Source organism: Poeciliopsis prolifica, unplaced genomic scaffold (assembly GCF_027474105.1).
Source record: "Poeciliopsis prolifica strain line A6 unplaced genomic scaffold, Auburn_PproV2 SCAFFOLD026, whole genome shotgun sequence".
Lineage (NCBI taxonomy): Eukaryota > Metazoa > Chordata > Actinopteri > Cyprinodontiformes > Poeciliidae > Poeciliopsis > Poeciliopsis prolifica.
Window position 1 is genome coordinate 3,820,155 of NW_026562401.1, and position 17,500 is coordinate 3,837,654.

General features: G+C 39.3%; 1 protein-coding gene across 2 annotated transcripts; it reads left to right on the forward strand.

Moving 5' to 3' along the window:
• Positions 1-2,403: 2,403 nt before the first annotated feature.
• snx27b (sorting nexin 27b) lies at positions 2,404-17,212 on the forward strand. Of its 2 annotated transcripts, none has more exons than XM_055048016.1 (13): positions 2,404-2,844; positions 6,385-6,616; positions 7,529-7,721; positions 8,068-8,132; positions 8,224-8,328; positions 8,405-8,483; positions 9,414-9,577; positions 9,662-9,751; positions 10,939-11,088; positions 11,187-11,315; positions 11,932-11,991; positions 12,075-12,137; positions 12,218-17,212. In XM_055048016.1, exons 1-13 carry the CDS (start codon positions 2,513-2,515, stop codon positions 12,260-12,262), a joined length of 1,707 nt encoding a protein of 568 aa, XP_054903991.1. In that variant the 5' UTR covers positions 2,404-2,512; the 3' UTR covers positions 12,263-17,212. The 2 variants fall into 2 exon arrangements, with proteins under 2 accessions (XP_054903991.1, XP_054903989.1); XM_055048014.1 differs by having other exon boundaries at positions 12,075-12,123.
• The last annotated feature ends 288 nt before the right edge of the window (positions 17,213-17,500 follow it).

A 17,500-nucleotide genomic window follows, 5' to 3' on the forward strand; every position in this document is an offset into this window, starting at 1 on the left:
TGCATAAAATGTATTCGTTTATCTAAAAATATAGGCAAGGGTAGACTCCATGTATTTATGTCATTTGGCTTCTTGCTCGCGCCACCATATCATCGTCCGCTGGTGAGATGCATAAAGCCAGCAAAGAAGACAGAGATTGAGCACAAAGGCTGCACAGAGATGCAATCTGTTTCACAGATTGGCAGTTCTTCAGAGAGGCAGCAACATATGAGGGAGAGGTGGACCAGGAGGAATACACCTCCTCTGTTTTTGGCTTTTCATCTCCAAGTGTGCTGATGATGTCACCACCACCAAGACAGTAACCTGTTACCTGAACCAGAAACCCTGGCTGAATGCTGAGGTGAGAGCTCTGCTGAAAGCGAGGGATACTGCATTCAGGACAGGTGAGACATCAGCACTCCGAGAAGCGAGGAAAGAACTGCTGCCAAAGCCACATATGCCCATAAAATTCAAGGTCACCTTCACCAACAACAAAGTGACCACCAACGAAGTGCCATTCTGGTGCATGTAGAAGGGCATCGAGTGCATCAGCAACCACAACATCAGAGCTGCACAATGTCCAAGGGACCCCTCAGTGCCAGATGCACTCGATAAGTTCTGCGCCTGCTTTGAGGATCATAACACCTCCCTCAGCACCAGAGTAATACCTCCACCTGGTGACACATCTCTCTGTGTCACCACAATGTGAAGAAGACCCTCCAGGAAATCAACCCCTATAAGGCTGCAGGCCCCGAAAACATTCCAGGGTGAGTACTAAGGGACTGTGTACATCAGCTGTCTGAGGTGTTGGCAGACATCTTCAACACCTCACTGTCACTGTCATCTGTGCCCACCTGATTAAAGACCGCCACTGTCATTCCTGTTACCAAGTGCTCCACAGTGACAAGCCTGAATGACTACCTGAATGACTATAGCCTTAACACCAGTCATCATGAAGTGCTTTGAGAGGCTAGTCATGAATCACATCAAGGACTCCATCGACGTCACTGTGGACCCCCAACAGTACACGTACAGGAAGAACCACTCCACTGCTGATGCCATTTCATCTGTGATCAACACAGCCCTCACCCACCTGGAGAGCAGGAACTCTTACATCCATCTGCACTTCCTGTATTTCTCCTCAGCCTTCAACACCATCATCCCACAGACCCTGGTACAGAAGCTCTCCTCTCTTGGACTGAGTTCCACACTAGGGAACTGGATCCTGGACTTTCTGACCAACAGGGCTCAGACTGTAAGGATCCACAACACTGTCTCCTCCTCCAGCATTGGCTGCTCACTGAGCCCCCTCCTCTTCACTCTGCTGACATATGACTGCTTGGCAGGACACCCCAGCTGTCATATTGTGAAGTTTGCCGACAACACAGCAGTAGTGGGAGGCATCATGAACAGTGATGAGTCCAAATATAGAAAGGAGGTGAAACAACTGGTGCACTGGTGCACCAAGGAGATGATGTTGGATTTCCAAAGGGGGAAGATCCTCTTCAGCCCCTGTACATCGGAGGAGCATCTGTCGAGGTGGTCTCCAGCTACAGGTACCTGGGTGTGCATATATCCAGTGACCTCACCTGGAATATCAACACCTCCTGGGAAGCCCACCAGCATCTCTACTTCCTCAGGAAGCTGCAGGAACTCGGTCCTGAGGAGCTTTTATCGCTGTGCTGTGTCACACGGCACCACCGTGTGGCACAACAGCTGCACTGCTGAGAGGATGGCTCTGCAGAAGTTGGTTAAGGCTGCACAGAGGACTATGTACAGGGAGCATCCTTTCCATCACCTCGGACCTCGACACAGCACAATGCAGGAGGAGGGCCCTCCACCTCATGACGGACTCCACCCATCCTGCACACAGACTGTTTGAGCCGCTCCCCTCAGGAGGCTGAGGAGCATCCAGAGCAAAACCACCAGGCTGAGGAACAGTTTCTTCCCTTCAGCCATCAAACTGCTGAACTAAAGTTGCACTAAATGCAGCTTCACCTCATAGCTGCATGAGGTTAAGCAGGTTGTGCATAGCTCATGCAGCTATGAGGTGCTTTATAGCTGCATGAGCAAGTAATATCACGTAAATTATGTTATTGTTCATTTCTTTCTTTATTTACTTTATTTCATTACTTATTTATTTATTACATTTTTTATGTAGAGGATTTCTTTATCTGCGATCTGAGTACAAATTTTGTACCACAAACTCTCAAGATGGTATGACAAACAAAAAAAGAGAATTTAGGAAATATTCTTCAAATATTTCTTAAATTCTAATTAGCATTATAATTTAATCTAAGGTTCAAACGAGTTCAGGAAACAAATTGTTTTGTCGAGCTCAGGGATAAACAGGAGTTAGAAATGGAACGCTCCCCAGTCTTTGGTTTCGGCAATCATCGGCATTACTCGCCTTTTTCCGGCGTGTACCAGTCATTTAGCTAGCCAAGCTGATTAGCCGGGCTACTACCGCTAATGTTTGTAGGAAATTTAACGTTCGGGGAATTGGACTGAATGATACAAACTGTGTAGAAAGATGGCGGACGTAAAGGGACAAGGAGTTTGCTCCTCGGTCCCTCCGTTGCCTCGCCCTTCCTCCCGTAACGGCTCCGGTAGCGGCAGCGTTACGCCAGACACCGGCGGCAGCTGGCAGACGCCAACCACCGTTACTTCAGGCCCCAGGCTGGTGCGGATAGTGAAGTCTGACTCGGGCTACGGCTTCAACGTTCGGGGGCAAGTAAGCGAAGGCGGGCAGCTGCGGAGCATCAACGGGGAGCTTTACGCTCCTCTGCAGCATGTGAGCGCTGTCCTCCCCGGGGGAGCTGCAGACAGAGCCGGTATCTCAAAGGGGGATCGGATCCTGGAAGTGTAAGTGGAAAAATGTTTCTACGTAAGTGAAAAAATGTTTTGAACTGTAATTGCCTTGCATTGTAATTAGGGCAAACCACGCTCTCTATTTAAGCCCTTTTCCTTGCCCTTTGGCAGGGGATCACCACTAACCTGGCTGATCTTGAATGCAGAGTTATCCCAATGAAAGGAGTCTTTGTGTGCGTCAGAAATCATTAGAAATTCCTCTCACACTGATGTCAGACAGATATTCCTTGAATAATCCCTTTAACTGGGAAATGCAAAGCAACTCCCAGTTAATTCAAAAGATTCTAACAATATTAAGTACCAGCACCGTTGCAGTATTGGCTCCATTGACCACTTGTTCCTGTTTTTAAGTTTAGTGCAGTGAGGCTTCTGCTACTTTTTGGATAGAAAAAGTAGCACGCAGACATCCTCAATGGCATGTCTGCATGCTGATGTTAGACTCTGTTGCTATGGAGAAGAGCACACATCACAGCATCAGCTAAGTCTCTTCAGAGTTTCTGTGTATGGTGTAAGGAGATGCAGAGACAAGATGCTCTCCCTTCAGCTGTGATAGGCTTGCCTCTCAAAAATGCTCAGTCTGATTGGTTATTTCTTTCTTGTTTTTGCACGCTGCTTTGTGAAAGGGTGGCCTGCGGTAACCTGGCAGTTGGTTGACCCCATTATTGCTGTGTGCAGACATGCGGTCTGATTTGCCATTAGACATCCTGGCATACCCTTCTAACTCATCTGTGTGGCTGTTACTTAGGTCAACATCAGCCTTTGATTGCTTCTCATTGATTATTCTCCCTCACTGTACCCTCAAGCTTATATAGCTTCCACTCCTTGATTTAAAGTTTGCTCCTGTGCAGTGTATAACCTCCCTGTCAAAACGGTGTGTGCGCCAAGCTTGCTTGCAGATAATCAGGAAATTATTGTTACTCTTTATGCTGTTATGTGCACATTTTGTATAGAATTATATATTTTAAAGATTTTTTTCTTTTACAAGATAACTGATATTTATTTTAAAAAAAATATTGCTCTATGATTGTTTTTAGTGTTTATGACTGCAATTGTTAATGGATTTACTTTGCAGGCAAAACACTGTAAGCTGCACTCACAGCTTCAATTGTATTCTTTGTACTCTTTTTGTGATCCTGTTACTTTTTGATTGGTTATAATCATGCATTTCGCTACTCAAATGAATAAATAACATATTTACTCATTAGATCAAAACAAAGGAAGGTGAGACACACATAAAGTGTGTTTTACAGCTTGTTCCATCACTATCAAAAGTGCTGACAGTGTGAGTGCAAAGGCCACACTGATGCTTACTATATCATCATAGAGCTGCAGTAAAGAAAGCGATGCCAAAATGCTCAGTCTGCATTTTTGTGTTGTTGGAGACTGCTCCCAGCACACCTTGAAGGTGTTTGCATATGGTTCAGGCCTGTTAATCTTCTGCTTACTCATTCCCACACATGTTTTATCTTATCTAGCTTATAAAGTCAGAGCTTTCTATGTGTCTTCGGGCTGTTAGAGGAGCATTACTTGACTATATTTCTGTGTGTAGCTGTCAGTCAGTTTTCTGACAGTTTACAGTCAAGTATTTATACTTTTCTCCTAATCTACAACTTTCTTAAAAATGTCCTCTCCCCTGTCAAAGTCCTATCATAGAGAACAGCAAGCCTGGCAGTTGTGATCCTATCAGTCGCATATTATCTAAAAATTAGGAATTTTATGGTTTTTCCTGCTTTCAGAACATCAGCAGTTATCATGACGATGAGGTAAAACATTTAAAGATCTCTGGGAATATTTTTTATTAAAAGTACTATATTAAATGTATCACATCCTCATAAAGTTTTATTTATCACTGCCTAAATAATTAGAGCTGCACTAGTCACGTGATTCACAAATTGATTTCCAGTTTTCTCTGCTGTGTCACGTGCCAATTATGACATTGAAAAAAAGTTGTTGAAAAAAACCTTTATCTTAGTTTTCTTAAACTCTGATAAAGTACATCAAAGTAAACATTACTGGTTTATGTGCTAAGAAATAAAAAAAATAGTTTTAATTTTTGTCTAATTTAAATAAAGAAAAAAAAAATTAATCTGCTGATAATCAATCAGACAATAAAATAATAAAACAGCCAATTCCAATATCACCAATTAAAACTATTATTGATCTTATGTAATATGTGAAGTATAGTTTTTAACTTGAAATAACTTGATTTCATGCAGATGGAGTTGTTAAGCAACAACTTATAATGAAATAGTGTTACATTTAATTATCTCAGTTTTAGGCCGTAGACTTAAATGTGGAAAATTTTAATAATTCTACATATTAATTTCTTCTGTCAACCTTTTGTTCTTGAAGGCAAATTTTTCTGTGGTTTATGATTATATCCCAGGTAGTGTCATCATGCAGTGAGAAACCTGCAAACTCCACGATGGAGGGAAACATTTAGAGGTTAAAGTAGTTTATTCCTTGATGTCTACTTTTGAGTCTGACTTGCTGGTATAAATTTGGGTTCAATGCCTTACAAATAAGCATTGAACTGCAGTAACCAATGTTTTACAGGAATCACATGCAGGAACTAAAGAAAACCCACCAGTTTAAGTTTCCAAAGTTATATTTGACTTCCTCATGCCAGCCAGTAACCACAAACACTGTCATAAAGTTTACAATAACATTTTTTAAGAGAACAACATAGGGCTGAGTTGGTGTTAGATATTTAGTTCCTTTTTTGTAATTTCATTGGTCTCATGTTTAAATTTTAATTATATTTTAAAGTCTTACATTTAGCATGCTGAAATTTGTAGAAACCCAGGTTAAATAAGTAATACATGAGATAATATTTTGCTCAGCAGTTTTACAGGAGCAGTAGTTGCTTCTGTAAACTTTGAAAAAGTGCTCAGAACGTATGTTTTGCTAATTTATGCAAGTTATGACTCAGATGACCTCAACCTTTTGCACAAAGATATTTTTTAAAGTGCTGAATAAATACAGTGAATGTTACTCAGGACGTTTTCACTGTCAGGCTGTCTTTAAAATCTGGACTCGGTTTTAAAAGTGTCAGAAATAGCTGCAGGTGATGCTGAGACATTGTAGAGGAGACACTTTGGCTGCTCTCAGCTAACCTAACTATAGGAGAAGTTGCTGCAGCTCTGTCATTAGAATTGCTTCTCCTCTTACACATTACTGCTAAAGAGTGCACACCCAATGTTGCTTTTGTTCAGCTGTACTCAGCAGATACAGGCAGTTACTACTTGAGGGCTAAATGCAAACAACAAAGACTTACTGAAGAGAATAACAATGTTTTTATATCAAAATGAGAAACTTTCTTCTGTTTACTTTATTATCATTCATTTTACTATTAATTCTGGACTCATTTTGTGGTTCACTTGCTGCTTGCGATGTGCGTTGGCTCCAAATAGTGAGAAACTGAAACTTCTAGTTTGAGCTGGATTTTGCATGTCTCTTCAGATCTTTAGGAAGATGCAGCACTCACAACAGCACCAGTTCCCCAAAGACAACATGCCTTTCTTCTCCCTACAGCAATGGTGTAAATGTAGAGGGAGCCACACACAAGCAGGTGGTTGACCTGATCCGGGCTGGCGAGAAGGAACTGGTGCTGGCAGTTCTGTCCGTCCCTCCGCAGGAAGCTGACTGCCTGGATCCTGGTGACGACGTGTCGGCCCTGTCCTGTTACGACTACTCTGACAAGCAGGCCGTCCCGATCTCCATTCCGAGCTACAAACACACTGAACTCAATAGTGAAAAGTTTGTGGTAGGTGCAGAGCCTCGCAAACAAATTAATGCCTTTCGGTCTCATCTGGCCTTCATGGAGAAGTGGAAAATCTCAACATGCAGCTAGAGATATAGGGAATCATTTACGTTAAAATATAGTCATTAATGAAAATGGCACAAAACAAGGTCATAATCCAGTTAATTTATCATAAGAGTTGAAAACTGATGTTTATTTATGCTTGTGAATTAGTCGGTCTACATTGGAAGTATTTTATTAAGAAGAATAAGCAAAACTATCCATCTCTAAATGTACAAAACTGGGAGACAAATGGTGGTTCTGCAAAGTATCAATAGGGGGAATATGTATACAGGCCACAATTTCCAACATTTTATTAATGGTTTCTCTTTAACACATAAAATCCCCAAAGAACACTGCCTGCCCCAAAAAAGGTCACCACCTGGATTTGACTTTCAACCTAGATGACTTTGATGGACTCAAACCAAGATATTTCATTTTGTCTTATCGGATTTAATTACCGGCCCAAACATAATGAAAACAAAATTAGATCTGTCTTCTTCGTTGCTGCCTGTTCTTCAGAGAGACGTTCTCCTGGCAGGTCTGTGAGATCACGGTCATGCTGCTCCAAAAGTTAACGTGTTTGTTCCTGGCACTGCTTGTGATTAAACTCATATTTGCACTCCTCCAAGCTGTGCAGTGTGTGCCCTGTACAGCAAAAGGAGAAAAAGTTAAAGGGTCATGTCCACCTTTGCAAGGAACTGCACGCATTCTAATGATTGATTAAACTTAAATTGTTAACTAGAATAAAGGAATTACAGATAAAGAAATGAACTCAAACTTTAAAAAATATAATCAGTTCTCAATAACTAAAGTTTCAATAATTTATGTTTTAGAAAGTTAACATGTCCTCTTTTTGGTTCCCTGTCTTTCCAGGTATATAATGTGCATATGGCGGGTAGGCAGCTGTGCTCCAAGCGTTATCGGGAGTTTGTGATTTTGCACCAAAACCTTAAGAGGGAATTTGCCAACTTTACGTTCCCCAAACTTCCTGGGAAGTGGCCTTTTTCACTCTCTGAGCAGCAGCTAGATGCACGGCGCCGAGGCCTGGAGGAATACCTCGAAAAAGGTGAAGGACAGATCAAGTTCTGCAGTGTTTTCTGCATCCAGAAAAGTTTTCTTCTCACCTCCACACAGCTGTAAAGCAGTTGGGAGTTTAATATCTTGTGGTTGTAAATTTTCTTTCATGTCGGGCAGAGTCACATATATTTATAATGACTACTTACTTGGTTGCTCATCTGCCAGCGCCAAAAGTCCTGCGGGCAAATCTAACTTTTTTTTTGTCCTCCTACAACAAGCCTGAGAACATGATGTGTGGGAAAGCTGAGCAGAGACACTGTGTTTATCAAAATGTGCTATTATGCTTTACTTTCACACAAAACCTAACTCTTGACGTCTGTGCCTCTTATCTGCAGTCTGTTCGGTACGGGTAATTGGAGAAAGCGACATCATGCAGGAGTTCTTGTCTGAATCGGATGAGGTAAAAAGAATAAAGCAAGTTAAAACTCACGTTCCAACAAATATTCACTGCTCCCATTTGTGACAGTCTCTGTCTCCTTCTTGCAACCTAGAACTATAACGGTGTTTCAGACGTGGAGTTGAGAATAGCCATGCCAGATAATACTACCCTCACTGTTAGAGTTCGTAAAAACTCCACTACAGACCAGGTTTATCAGGTAAACACACACATGTGTTCATCCATGTGTTCCTGTTCCTTGTTACACTCCTTTCCATCTGCTCTTCCTTTTCCAGGCCGTAGTCATGAAGCTTGGCATGGACAGTATAACTGCTAGCTACTTTGCTCTGTTTGAGGTCATCAACCATACCTTTGGTGAGTAAGGACTCAAACAAACTGCAGTCGTGCCTTTCTTTCCTGACACTGGCATGTTGACTTTTAATTAAAATGTCGATGACAGTTTTTCCACTTCTGCTTATTTTAAAGGAGAAAAACTCCCTCCTTGAAAGGAGTCACTCTGGCTGTTTTCACTTCCACAACTGCTTTAAAATGAGTCAGATTTCAGATTGTACTAGACAGTAGATGTGTATTTCTGCAGCTTTAAAAATGTACTCAGCATGGTTATGTGATGTCTATTTCAGCAAAGAAATCTGTAGTGTTTCGTTTAATGTAATATATAGATCACAAAGTTCAGACTTGTTGCTGTCGGGCACACAGTATGCAATCTTTTTTTATGTCAAACAGTGGTGTACGTCAAATCCAGTTGATTTGTATAGCACATTTCAGCAAAACGTCAGTTAAAAGTACTTGCACAATAAAAACATGAAACTATGCATGTTTCAGTGCTAAATGAGGCATGCATTGAAAAACATGATCAACCATGAAATGTTGCTACTAAAAAATCTATTTCTATCTATTTTTTAGTATACCTTCAGTTGAGTTCTCTGCCATTTATGTGGCGCAAACTCAAAACGTAAGTGGTGTGTTTTCACAGATTGAAGGTGGCTGAAATCAGTGTGAAAGTTTACCACATATTGTGGAGTTTTATGGAACGGTAGAGTCAGAGCTTGTTTATGGACTTTTACCTTGATTCTCAAATATTCAAGAGTCAAATTTTCCCAGAGAAACCTTGTTACAGTTTAGTGAATGACAAAATAATTTAGCGGCTCCATTGCCCTTATGTTTTTGGCTTTCCTTTAGGAAATTGGAATTAGGAGGTATTGATTTAATAAAAATCAGGTTTGGTTGCATTGTAGTAACAGGTTTTGTTTTTCCCTCTTTCTTTCATCGGACCTTATTCTTCAGTGCGTAAACTGGCGCCCAACGAGTTCCCCCACAAACTTTATGTACAGAACTATACCTCAGCCATCCCAGGAACCTGCCTCACTTTGCGAAAGTGGCTCTTCACCACAGAAGAAGAGATCTTGCTCAATGACAACCAACTTGCTGTCAGCTACTTCTTTCACCAGGTCGGTTCATATTTGCATAAGGTGTGTTTTTTCTGTTTTTTATTTTTTTTATGTTAATATTACCATGTGTGTGACCCTTTGTAGGCAGCTGATGATGTGAAGAAAGGCTTCATCAAAGTTGAGCAGAAGTCTTATCAGCTCCAAAAACTGGCAGAGCAGAAGAAGATGTCCATGGTTAGTACCACACAAAACATCTTAATATAATCATTGATCACTGTTCAATGTTCAGTCTCTCTACATTGAGAAATATGGATTATGTAGGTAAGTTGTTTCTCATCTGATAAGAAACAAGTTACTTGTTGAGGTCGTCTGTACCAAATGCTGTGATGTCAAAAAGTGGCTAATGAAAAGTCTGTGCTGTGAGCGACATTAAAACCATGTTCACATAATAAAGGTTGCATTAGCTCAAACTGCACCCTTCGCTGTTTTTATTAATAATTTTTTATTTTTTTTGGATTCTCTTCTTACTCAATGTTGTATTTCACTCCCTGAATATCTTCAGAAGCAGGCGGTATTGACAACAGCTCGGCATAACTAGGTTCATTCTGCCTCTTGTACTCTGGAGACGGGCACTCTGGGACTTTCTTATTCACATCTCCAGAAGTGAGAGCTCATCTTATGCTGAAAATATCCTGACAGACATGTGTGAAGAGCAACTTCAAAAAACTCAGGACACCCTATCTATCTGCACTTTCTACAAAACATCCTGCTGAAAATGTGTTAAAAATGTCTTGTTGCCTGACTGTAACTGGGAGCAAAAAAAAGCAGTAATTTAAGGAATTTAAAAAGTTCTTCAGCTGTGTGGTTGTTCATGGCCCAGTGCTTGCAGAGATTTAGCAGGTGCGAGTCAGATCTGCAGGGCCGAGACAGCAGTGAGCCCAAAGTTGGAGGAGGAGAATTAACTTCAACCGTTTTCACACTGAAACTGGCATTTCCCCGCAGGATTTTGCTGAGGTGTGAACTCTCTGATTTGTGCTTGAGAATGTAACTGTTGTGAAACAACGAGAAAATGTTTTACTTCTCAGTTTCTCTTCATTGTTCTCCTGATTGCCTGTCACGCTCTGCAGAGGTGAAACTGCATCAGAAGACTTCTGCTGCAAATATATGGGTCTTCAGTAGTTCTGTTTTATGATCTGGCAAGACTGGGTGGAGTGGAGTTTAAATCTCTTCAATCTCTACTAGTTTTTCTGCAGGAAAAATATGGTTATTGTCATCCCATCTAAAAGTTTAACAGATTAAAAACATTGTTGTGTCTCCACTGAAATTTAAAAATAAAAATCACCTGCAGGCATTTGTACTTAACGAGGTCTGTAAATGTTATCCATCTCACTACTTCTGTGTGCTGTGTATTTTCTTCTCAGTACTTGAGTTTGTTACGGAGCTGTGAGGGCTACAATGAGATCATATTCCCTCATTGTTCCTGTGACTCCCGACGTAAAGGCCATGTGATCACAGCCATCAGTATACACAACTTTAAGCTGCACGCCCGTACAGAAGAAGGTACTCTTGAGGTAAGAGCAGCTGCTTCTTAGTTCACGTTTCTTTATTTCTGTGTACGTATTTTTCATGTGTTGAAGGCAAGCAAAATAAAGACTCCTTGTCACTACAGAACCAGGTGATTGCTTTCGAATGGGGGGAGATGCAGAGATGGGACACAGACGAAGAGGGCATGGCTTTCTGTTTTGAATATGCACGGGGAGAGAAGAAGCCACGCTGGGTGAAGATTTTTACTCCTTATGTAAGTTTTAGAAAGCTTGTTTTTTAAATGTCCTTGTTGCTGAGATGCATTTTTCAAATGATGAAGGCTGGACGGAGTTGACAGATTGAGCTAAGTACGTGGAAATCCTGGAAGAAAATCCAATGGAAGACTCTGAACTTCACCTTCCTGCAGAAAAATGACCCTAAACATAAAACCCGATCTGCAGTTTAATGCTATAAATTAGTATTCATGTGTTGGAATGGCCCAGTCAAAGTTCAAACCTATATATAATTAAGCCTGCTGCAAGGCTTACTAGTTGCTTTTCACAGAGACATTATATCCGATCAGACGTAACTTGCACTATTTGGCAAAGAGGAATTGTCCCAAGTTTCAGTAGGTAAATGTTCAAAATAAACAGACATACTGCAAAAGACTTTCAATAATGATTGCAAATAAATGTGGTTTCATAACTGAATGCAAATCTGTACTACACTCTTTGAAAAGTTTGAAAACTGAATGTCTTTCTACCGTGCAATCAGGTAACACTTTGTGTTGATCTATGTCAGAAAATTCCAAGAACATAAGCAATTTTTGAAGCCGTCTCCACTTAAATCTGTTTCTCTCTGTGTTTGCTTTCAACATGGTTGATGTTCAGTTTAACTACATGCATGAGTGCTTCGAGAGAGTCTTCTGTGAACTGAAGTGGAGGAAAGAGGTAACCACAGCCCACTTGTAACTACCTCGGATACAGACTTTGCTCTACGGTCCTTCACTCATATTTCTCCCATGTGCTTCCAGGTGGAAGAGGAGGCCACAGACAAGGACAACAAGAACTGCAGTAAAGATGGTATGTGCGGAAAGGTAAGGCTTTGAATCAGCAAAAGCATTTTTGTGTTGTACAAGCTGGCAAGACTCGGTCCTGACCCATGTTTGTGTTGCAGAATATTTTCCAGCTGTTGAGGCACAGAAGAGATGGGGGCACGTAGGCAGAGAACATTATCACCGACTAAGCTGAGTGTTTACCCTGACGCAGTCTCACTCAGCCACGAACTTACATGGTCATCATTTACACTCCATTAACGACAGCACAGGTTGCTGCTCCCTACATGTTAACCAACAACCATCTGCTGAAAAACATGAAAACACAAGCATTAAAAAAAAAGAAAAAGAAAGAAACGACATGTCTCACGAGCCAGAACTTTATGACCATGTGTTAAACTAAAGCTTTGGCAGATCTAAAGTGAAGGATTCATGCAAGGTGTTCTTCCTGGTCAGAAGTGGATTGTAAGCAGGATAATTTAAACTTTTTTTTTGTTTTTTTTTTGAGCTGAAGAAAAACTATTGAAGTGAAAACAAGGACAACTGCAAGTATTCAGAGAAAGGAGCAAAGACGAGAATAATTTGCTATTTTCCGTTGTGGGTGCATGATATCCACATCTGGTGGAGAACAGTCAAAGATCCTGGGATGTAACTTACAGTTAAATCAGGTTACATGTTGACAATTTTCACACATTTTTGCTCTGAATTTGCCTCTAGAAAAAAATCAAAAAGCCTGAACATAGCAGGTAAAATAAATGCATTTGTTAGTTTTGTTTGTGGATGCACATGGAGCTGGAACTTGGATTTACACGACTGTTGCACTTTATCAAACTATTCATACAGCTTCAAGCTGTGCAGATTGAAACCTCAGACATTACACACGAGTTCAATACTGGAATAAGCCTAGGCTGGATGTAATATTTTGACTGACTGAATTATAAACTGATTCCCCAAGTAATGGTGTTAAAGCCATTACTTAAACCTTTGTGTGCAGGTTCTTCTCAATAAAGTAGAACATCTTGAAATAGTTATTTTCTGAAAGTATTTCAATCGAACAAATATTTTTCTGTTAATTCTAATGACTGTGGCTGGAAGACTCTAAATTCTGTTTTTCAGAAAGTTTTTTGCATCAGACATTTTAAATCATGGCCTGCAGAGTCATAGATGACGTTGGCTGTTCTGAGAGTTGGATTTAATACTTTCAACGCAGTGCGAGCATATAGGATCATTGAGTGGAAGGAAGATGTTATCTTGACATGTGTGTTAGCTTATGAAGCAGCAGATGAAGTCGGTTTGTTTCTTTTCTGTTGCTTGTGCGCCTGTTTCACTCCGCACAATATTCCTAATATGCTTGGATTGTGATTCAGCTTCTTCAGAAATATCAGTGTAACACATTAAATAACATTTCTGTGTTTAAAAACTCCCTGTTCATTTGTCTTATGGCATAATAAAATGTTTTGAGAAACAGAATTTTAAGGTTTTTTTGGTAGTTCTAAGCCATAATCATCAAAATTAACTAAAATAAATGCTTGAGAGATATAACTCTTCAAGTAATGAGTCTTCATTCTTTCAAGTGAATTACTGAAATACATGTTGCGTCCTGAGGAGACTATTTTATGTAGATGAACCTGTACCTACAGTATTAGGAGAACCATCCATGCCAATATGTTTTAGGGGTATGGTACTGTAGAAAAATATATTCAGAGTGCATTACCTAGAACAAGCAGCAGGGGTCCTTCTGCTCTTTCCTGCCCTCTGGTTCACAGTGATGACTTTGTCTCTGGGCGCTCCCACAGGATTTATATTAGGCTTGAAATTCAAGCGGCTTTTCCACACCACAGTGTTGAACTCTGTGGACGGTACTTTGCCGAATTGGTCATCCAACCATTCAAAGCAGAATTCAGGCTTAGTTATGCGACAGTCTCTTATCAGAAGGAAATCTTTTCATCTTTGTACAATAAGGCAAATAGGCTCCATCAATTAAGGCTTTCTTGCAACTGATCTTATTGTTGAAATCTAATAATGGGAATATGATTTTTAATATCAAGTAAAAGCTAATAATGTGATTCTCCAGTACAGATAACAATTTGAAAACTAAACTGGAATGTATTTTTTTTTTAACTCTATAAAAAGCTGATAGTATTTGCTCACTATTAAGTTTTGTCTCCCCAGTCTAATGTCGGTTTGTGTTTGTTGCATTTTAATCTCATTTTATTGACTTTAATTACAACTAAAAATCTTTCTGACATGTTCATCTTATTTGAAAAGTTCCCAGTCATTTGGCACTAGTTTTGTGCAAGTCTTTCATCATTGCTTATTTCTTTGCATTGTACTTCCAATGAGTCAGATTTTGTTTGTCTTTTAGAGATGGTGTAATTCTTTGGTGCTCCCTAAGAAATTTTCTTTGAATGTTGGCTGCTTTTTATAAGTTTTCAGTCCTGTGTCCAATCATTCAGATATTTATTAGTCAGTTAAGCAACTTAATTTCCACCTCAGAATAATTCAGATAAAACTTCAACTGATTTCACAGTACGTAAAGTATTGTCCCTCCTTCTGTGACTGAATTAACTGAATACCAAAGATAAGAGATTGAAACATATACTGGGTTCTGAAGCACTCTCAAAATCTGTGGAATGTAATTTTTGTAATTTACTCTGTGGAAAAAGAAATACAAGGATAGTAAATATACTTGTATTTTTAGCAATACTTTTTAGCAAAATATCAGATTTTTCCAAAAATAAGTATGTGCAACCAGAAATCTTCACACTGATTGTCTCTGTCTTTTAACTCTACCTTAGACAGCTGTTGGAATTATGTAAACATTTTAAATTAAGATGCATCGAACGGAGCATGTGACATGTGTCTTGTGGCTTTCAGTGTGATTGCTCAGGTGACTTTTAAAAGCTAAAAAAATCAAAGCTTTTTTTTAATTAAACACATCCAGCCGCTACCAGGTTCTTTAAGTGCGAAAATTATCTCCAAATAAAAAAAATTACCAAATCAGCTATATGTTTTATATGTTGAGAAATGTTTACATTTTACAGGCTGCAAGAAAGTGAAAGAGTTTAAACAGATAACAGGAAGGCCGAAAGTAGTATAATGAAGATACTCTGCTTTGATGTCTACCTCTGTCTTAAATGTTACACATTGGATTTGGAAATGCTTGCTGTCTTTTGGAAACTTCCCAGATCAACATTTTGTAAGGAATAAACAGGAAGACTTCTGCTTTAGTAATGCTACACATGCTAACTGCTGATATGAGATGCTTAAAACTGTAGAAAATATCAATTCCATAGTCATTTTGTCCATGATTAAAAACTATAAAGCCTGAGTTATACTGACTGCTCTAACCCTAACTCTTTACTTCTTATGTAAATACTTAATAACAATTCATGGTAGGAATACTAAAGAGACATTTTGTACACTGTTCTTAAGTATTATTACAAGTGCTTAATCATCCAGAATGCCTGCAACTCAAATCTTTACAAAAACTGGTGATCAGCCAAAAGATTCTGATCAATGCATCTCTAATCATAGTCCTAGTCATAGATGTTTCATGAACAAATACTACCTTAGTGATCGACCAGGTAATAAAAGGTGAGCTATTGATTTTTTTTTTTCATAGATATGTTTGGAAAACTCCTTTATTGAGAGTATTTGGTTTTTTTAATTCACTAAATGATTGACGGACAGAGGATGCATCTTTCATGTTCTGTGTAACATCTTTTGATATTTTTTTTTCTGGGCTTTTAAAAAAACAAACAAAAAAAAACATTACTTTGTGATGTAGTACGTGTTTGTCTTTTCTCGAGCTTTGTTTTTCCAAGACATTTGTTTGTCCACTTTACTTTGTTCGTCCTTTTTGCACAATGATTGGGTACAAGAGCTAAACTGTAAATGACAAAAAGTAGCCGAAATCCAAAGAAAAACATTGAATGAGCTTCAGAAAGTCTGGGAAATTATTGATTAAAGAGACGTTAGAGAACTACAAGAAAGCCTGACTGATCGAACTGAACTGAACTGAAGATATGATTAATGGATTTAATTTTTGCATATCACTGAAGAAAGATGAATCAGTTGACCCAAGATTGGGATCAGATCTACTCTGATCAGTGATTGGGAGGTTAAATACTGAAAATATGAATCCCACCATTAGGAGTCTATGAATACATTGTCCAAAAGCTTAGACCTGTATGCTGCAATAAATGAATAGGGATAATTTTGTCTTATTCCCTCATGTTGGCTTCAAAACTACTACCTCTACCAAATAACCTGCAGCACATATTGTTTTCTATTTTATGCGTTATAGCCTTTAAAATAATAATTTAAAAAATCAAAAACGGTGGGTCAGATTTATAGTGACCAGTAAAAGCCTGGTTAATGCATCTTTGTTGCTGTATACGATTAGATTAATCATTAAGAGGATCATATTAATAATACAGAGGTCACTAACAGGGGCGCCGACAGGAATCTTGGACCCCATGACAAAAAATTGAATTGCCTCCCCAGCCCTCCTGCACAGCTGCTGTTACAATTTTTTAAGTCAATCTGACCCATCAAAAGCATCACAATTTTAAAGGCTTGCAACTGTATTGCTTTCTTTGGTTCAATACTGACACTAGCACAATACTTGCTGCTTATGAATTTTACATCCAACAATCTGCATACAGTTTGCAAGCAGGTTGCTAAATTTTTTTCTATTAGTTTTAGATTACTGAAAAGTCTCTCCCCATAAGCAACAGTTATAGGCAACATGCAAAATATATACAGAAAGCAAGCCAGACTTATCAAAAATGCTATGCTGTTGCATTTTATTCAAGCTGCAGTATAGAACTTTAATAAAGAAAAAAAAAATTCCATATTTGTTAAAGCTGTCATGTTGTGACAATTTGTTACGAGACACATAATCTGTGAAAAGATTAATCTCCTCCACCTGCTCCCTGGACCACTATTACTGGCTAAAGTAATGCAACAATCAGAACCAGGAGGAGGGTCTTAGTGCTGTCAATCATCCTCATTCACGCAGTACTAAATGTGCCAATGGTTCTTATCATTATTGCTAGCTACAGTATAGCACTGAGCAAGGGGAGGAAGGATGAGCAGCCACATGAGATTGTGATTGAGATTGTGATTGACAGCACTAAAGCTCTCCTGCCTCTGATTGGTTGTTTCTAGAAAGCACTGGGAGAAAGCAAATGAAATCATTTTTTCACTTATTATTTCTATACGATACTGTCATAATGACAGTTTTGACAAATATGTAAAAACAATTTTTTTAAAAATAAAAGTCACACTGCAGCTTTAATTTCTCTTAGGGGAGGACAGGTTAGGAGGGACGTGGGTTAGAGCTGCTGACTGACTGACTCATCTGTTGTCAAGTGTGGTAAGAGGCACAGGGACACGTT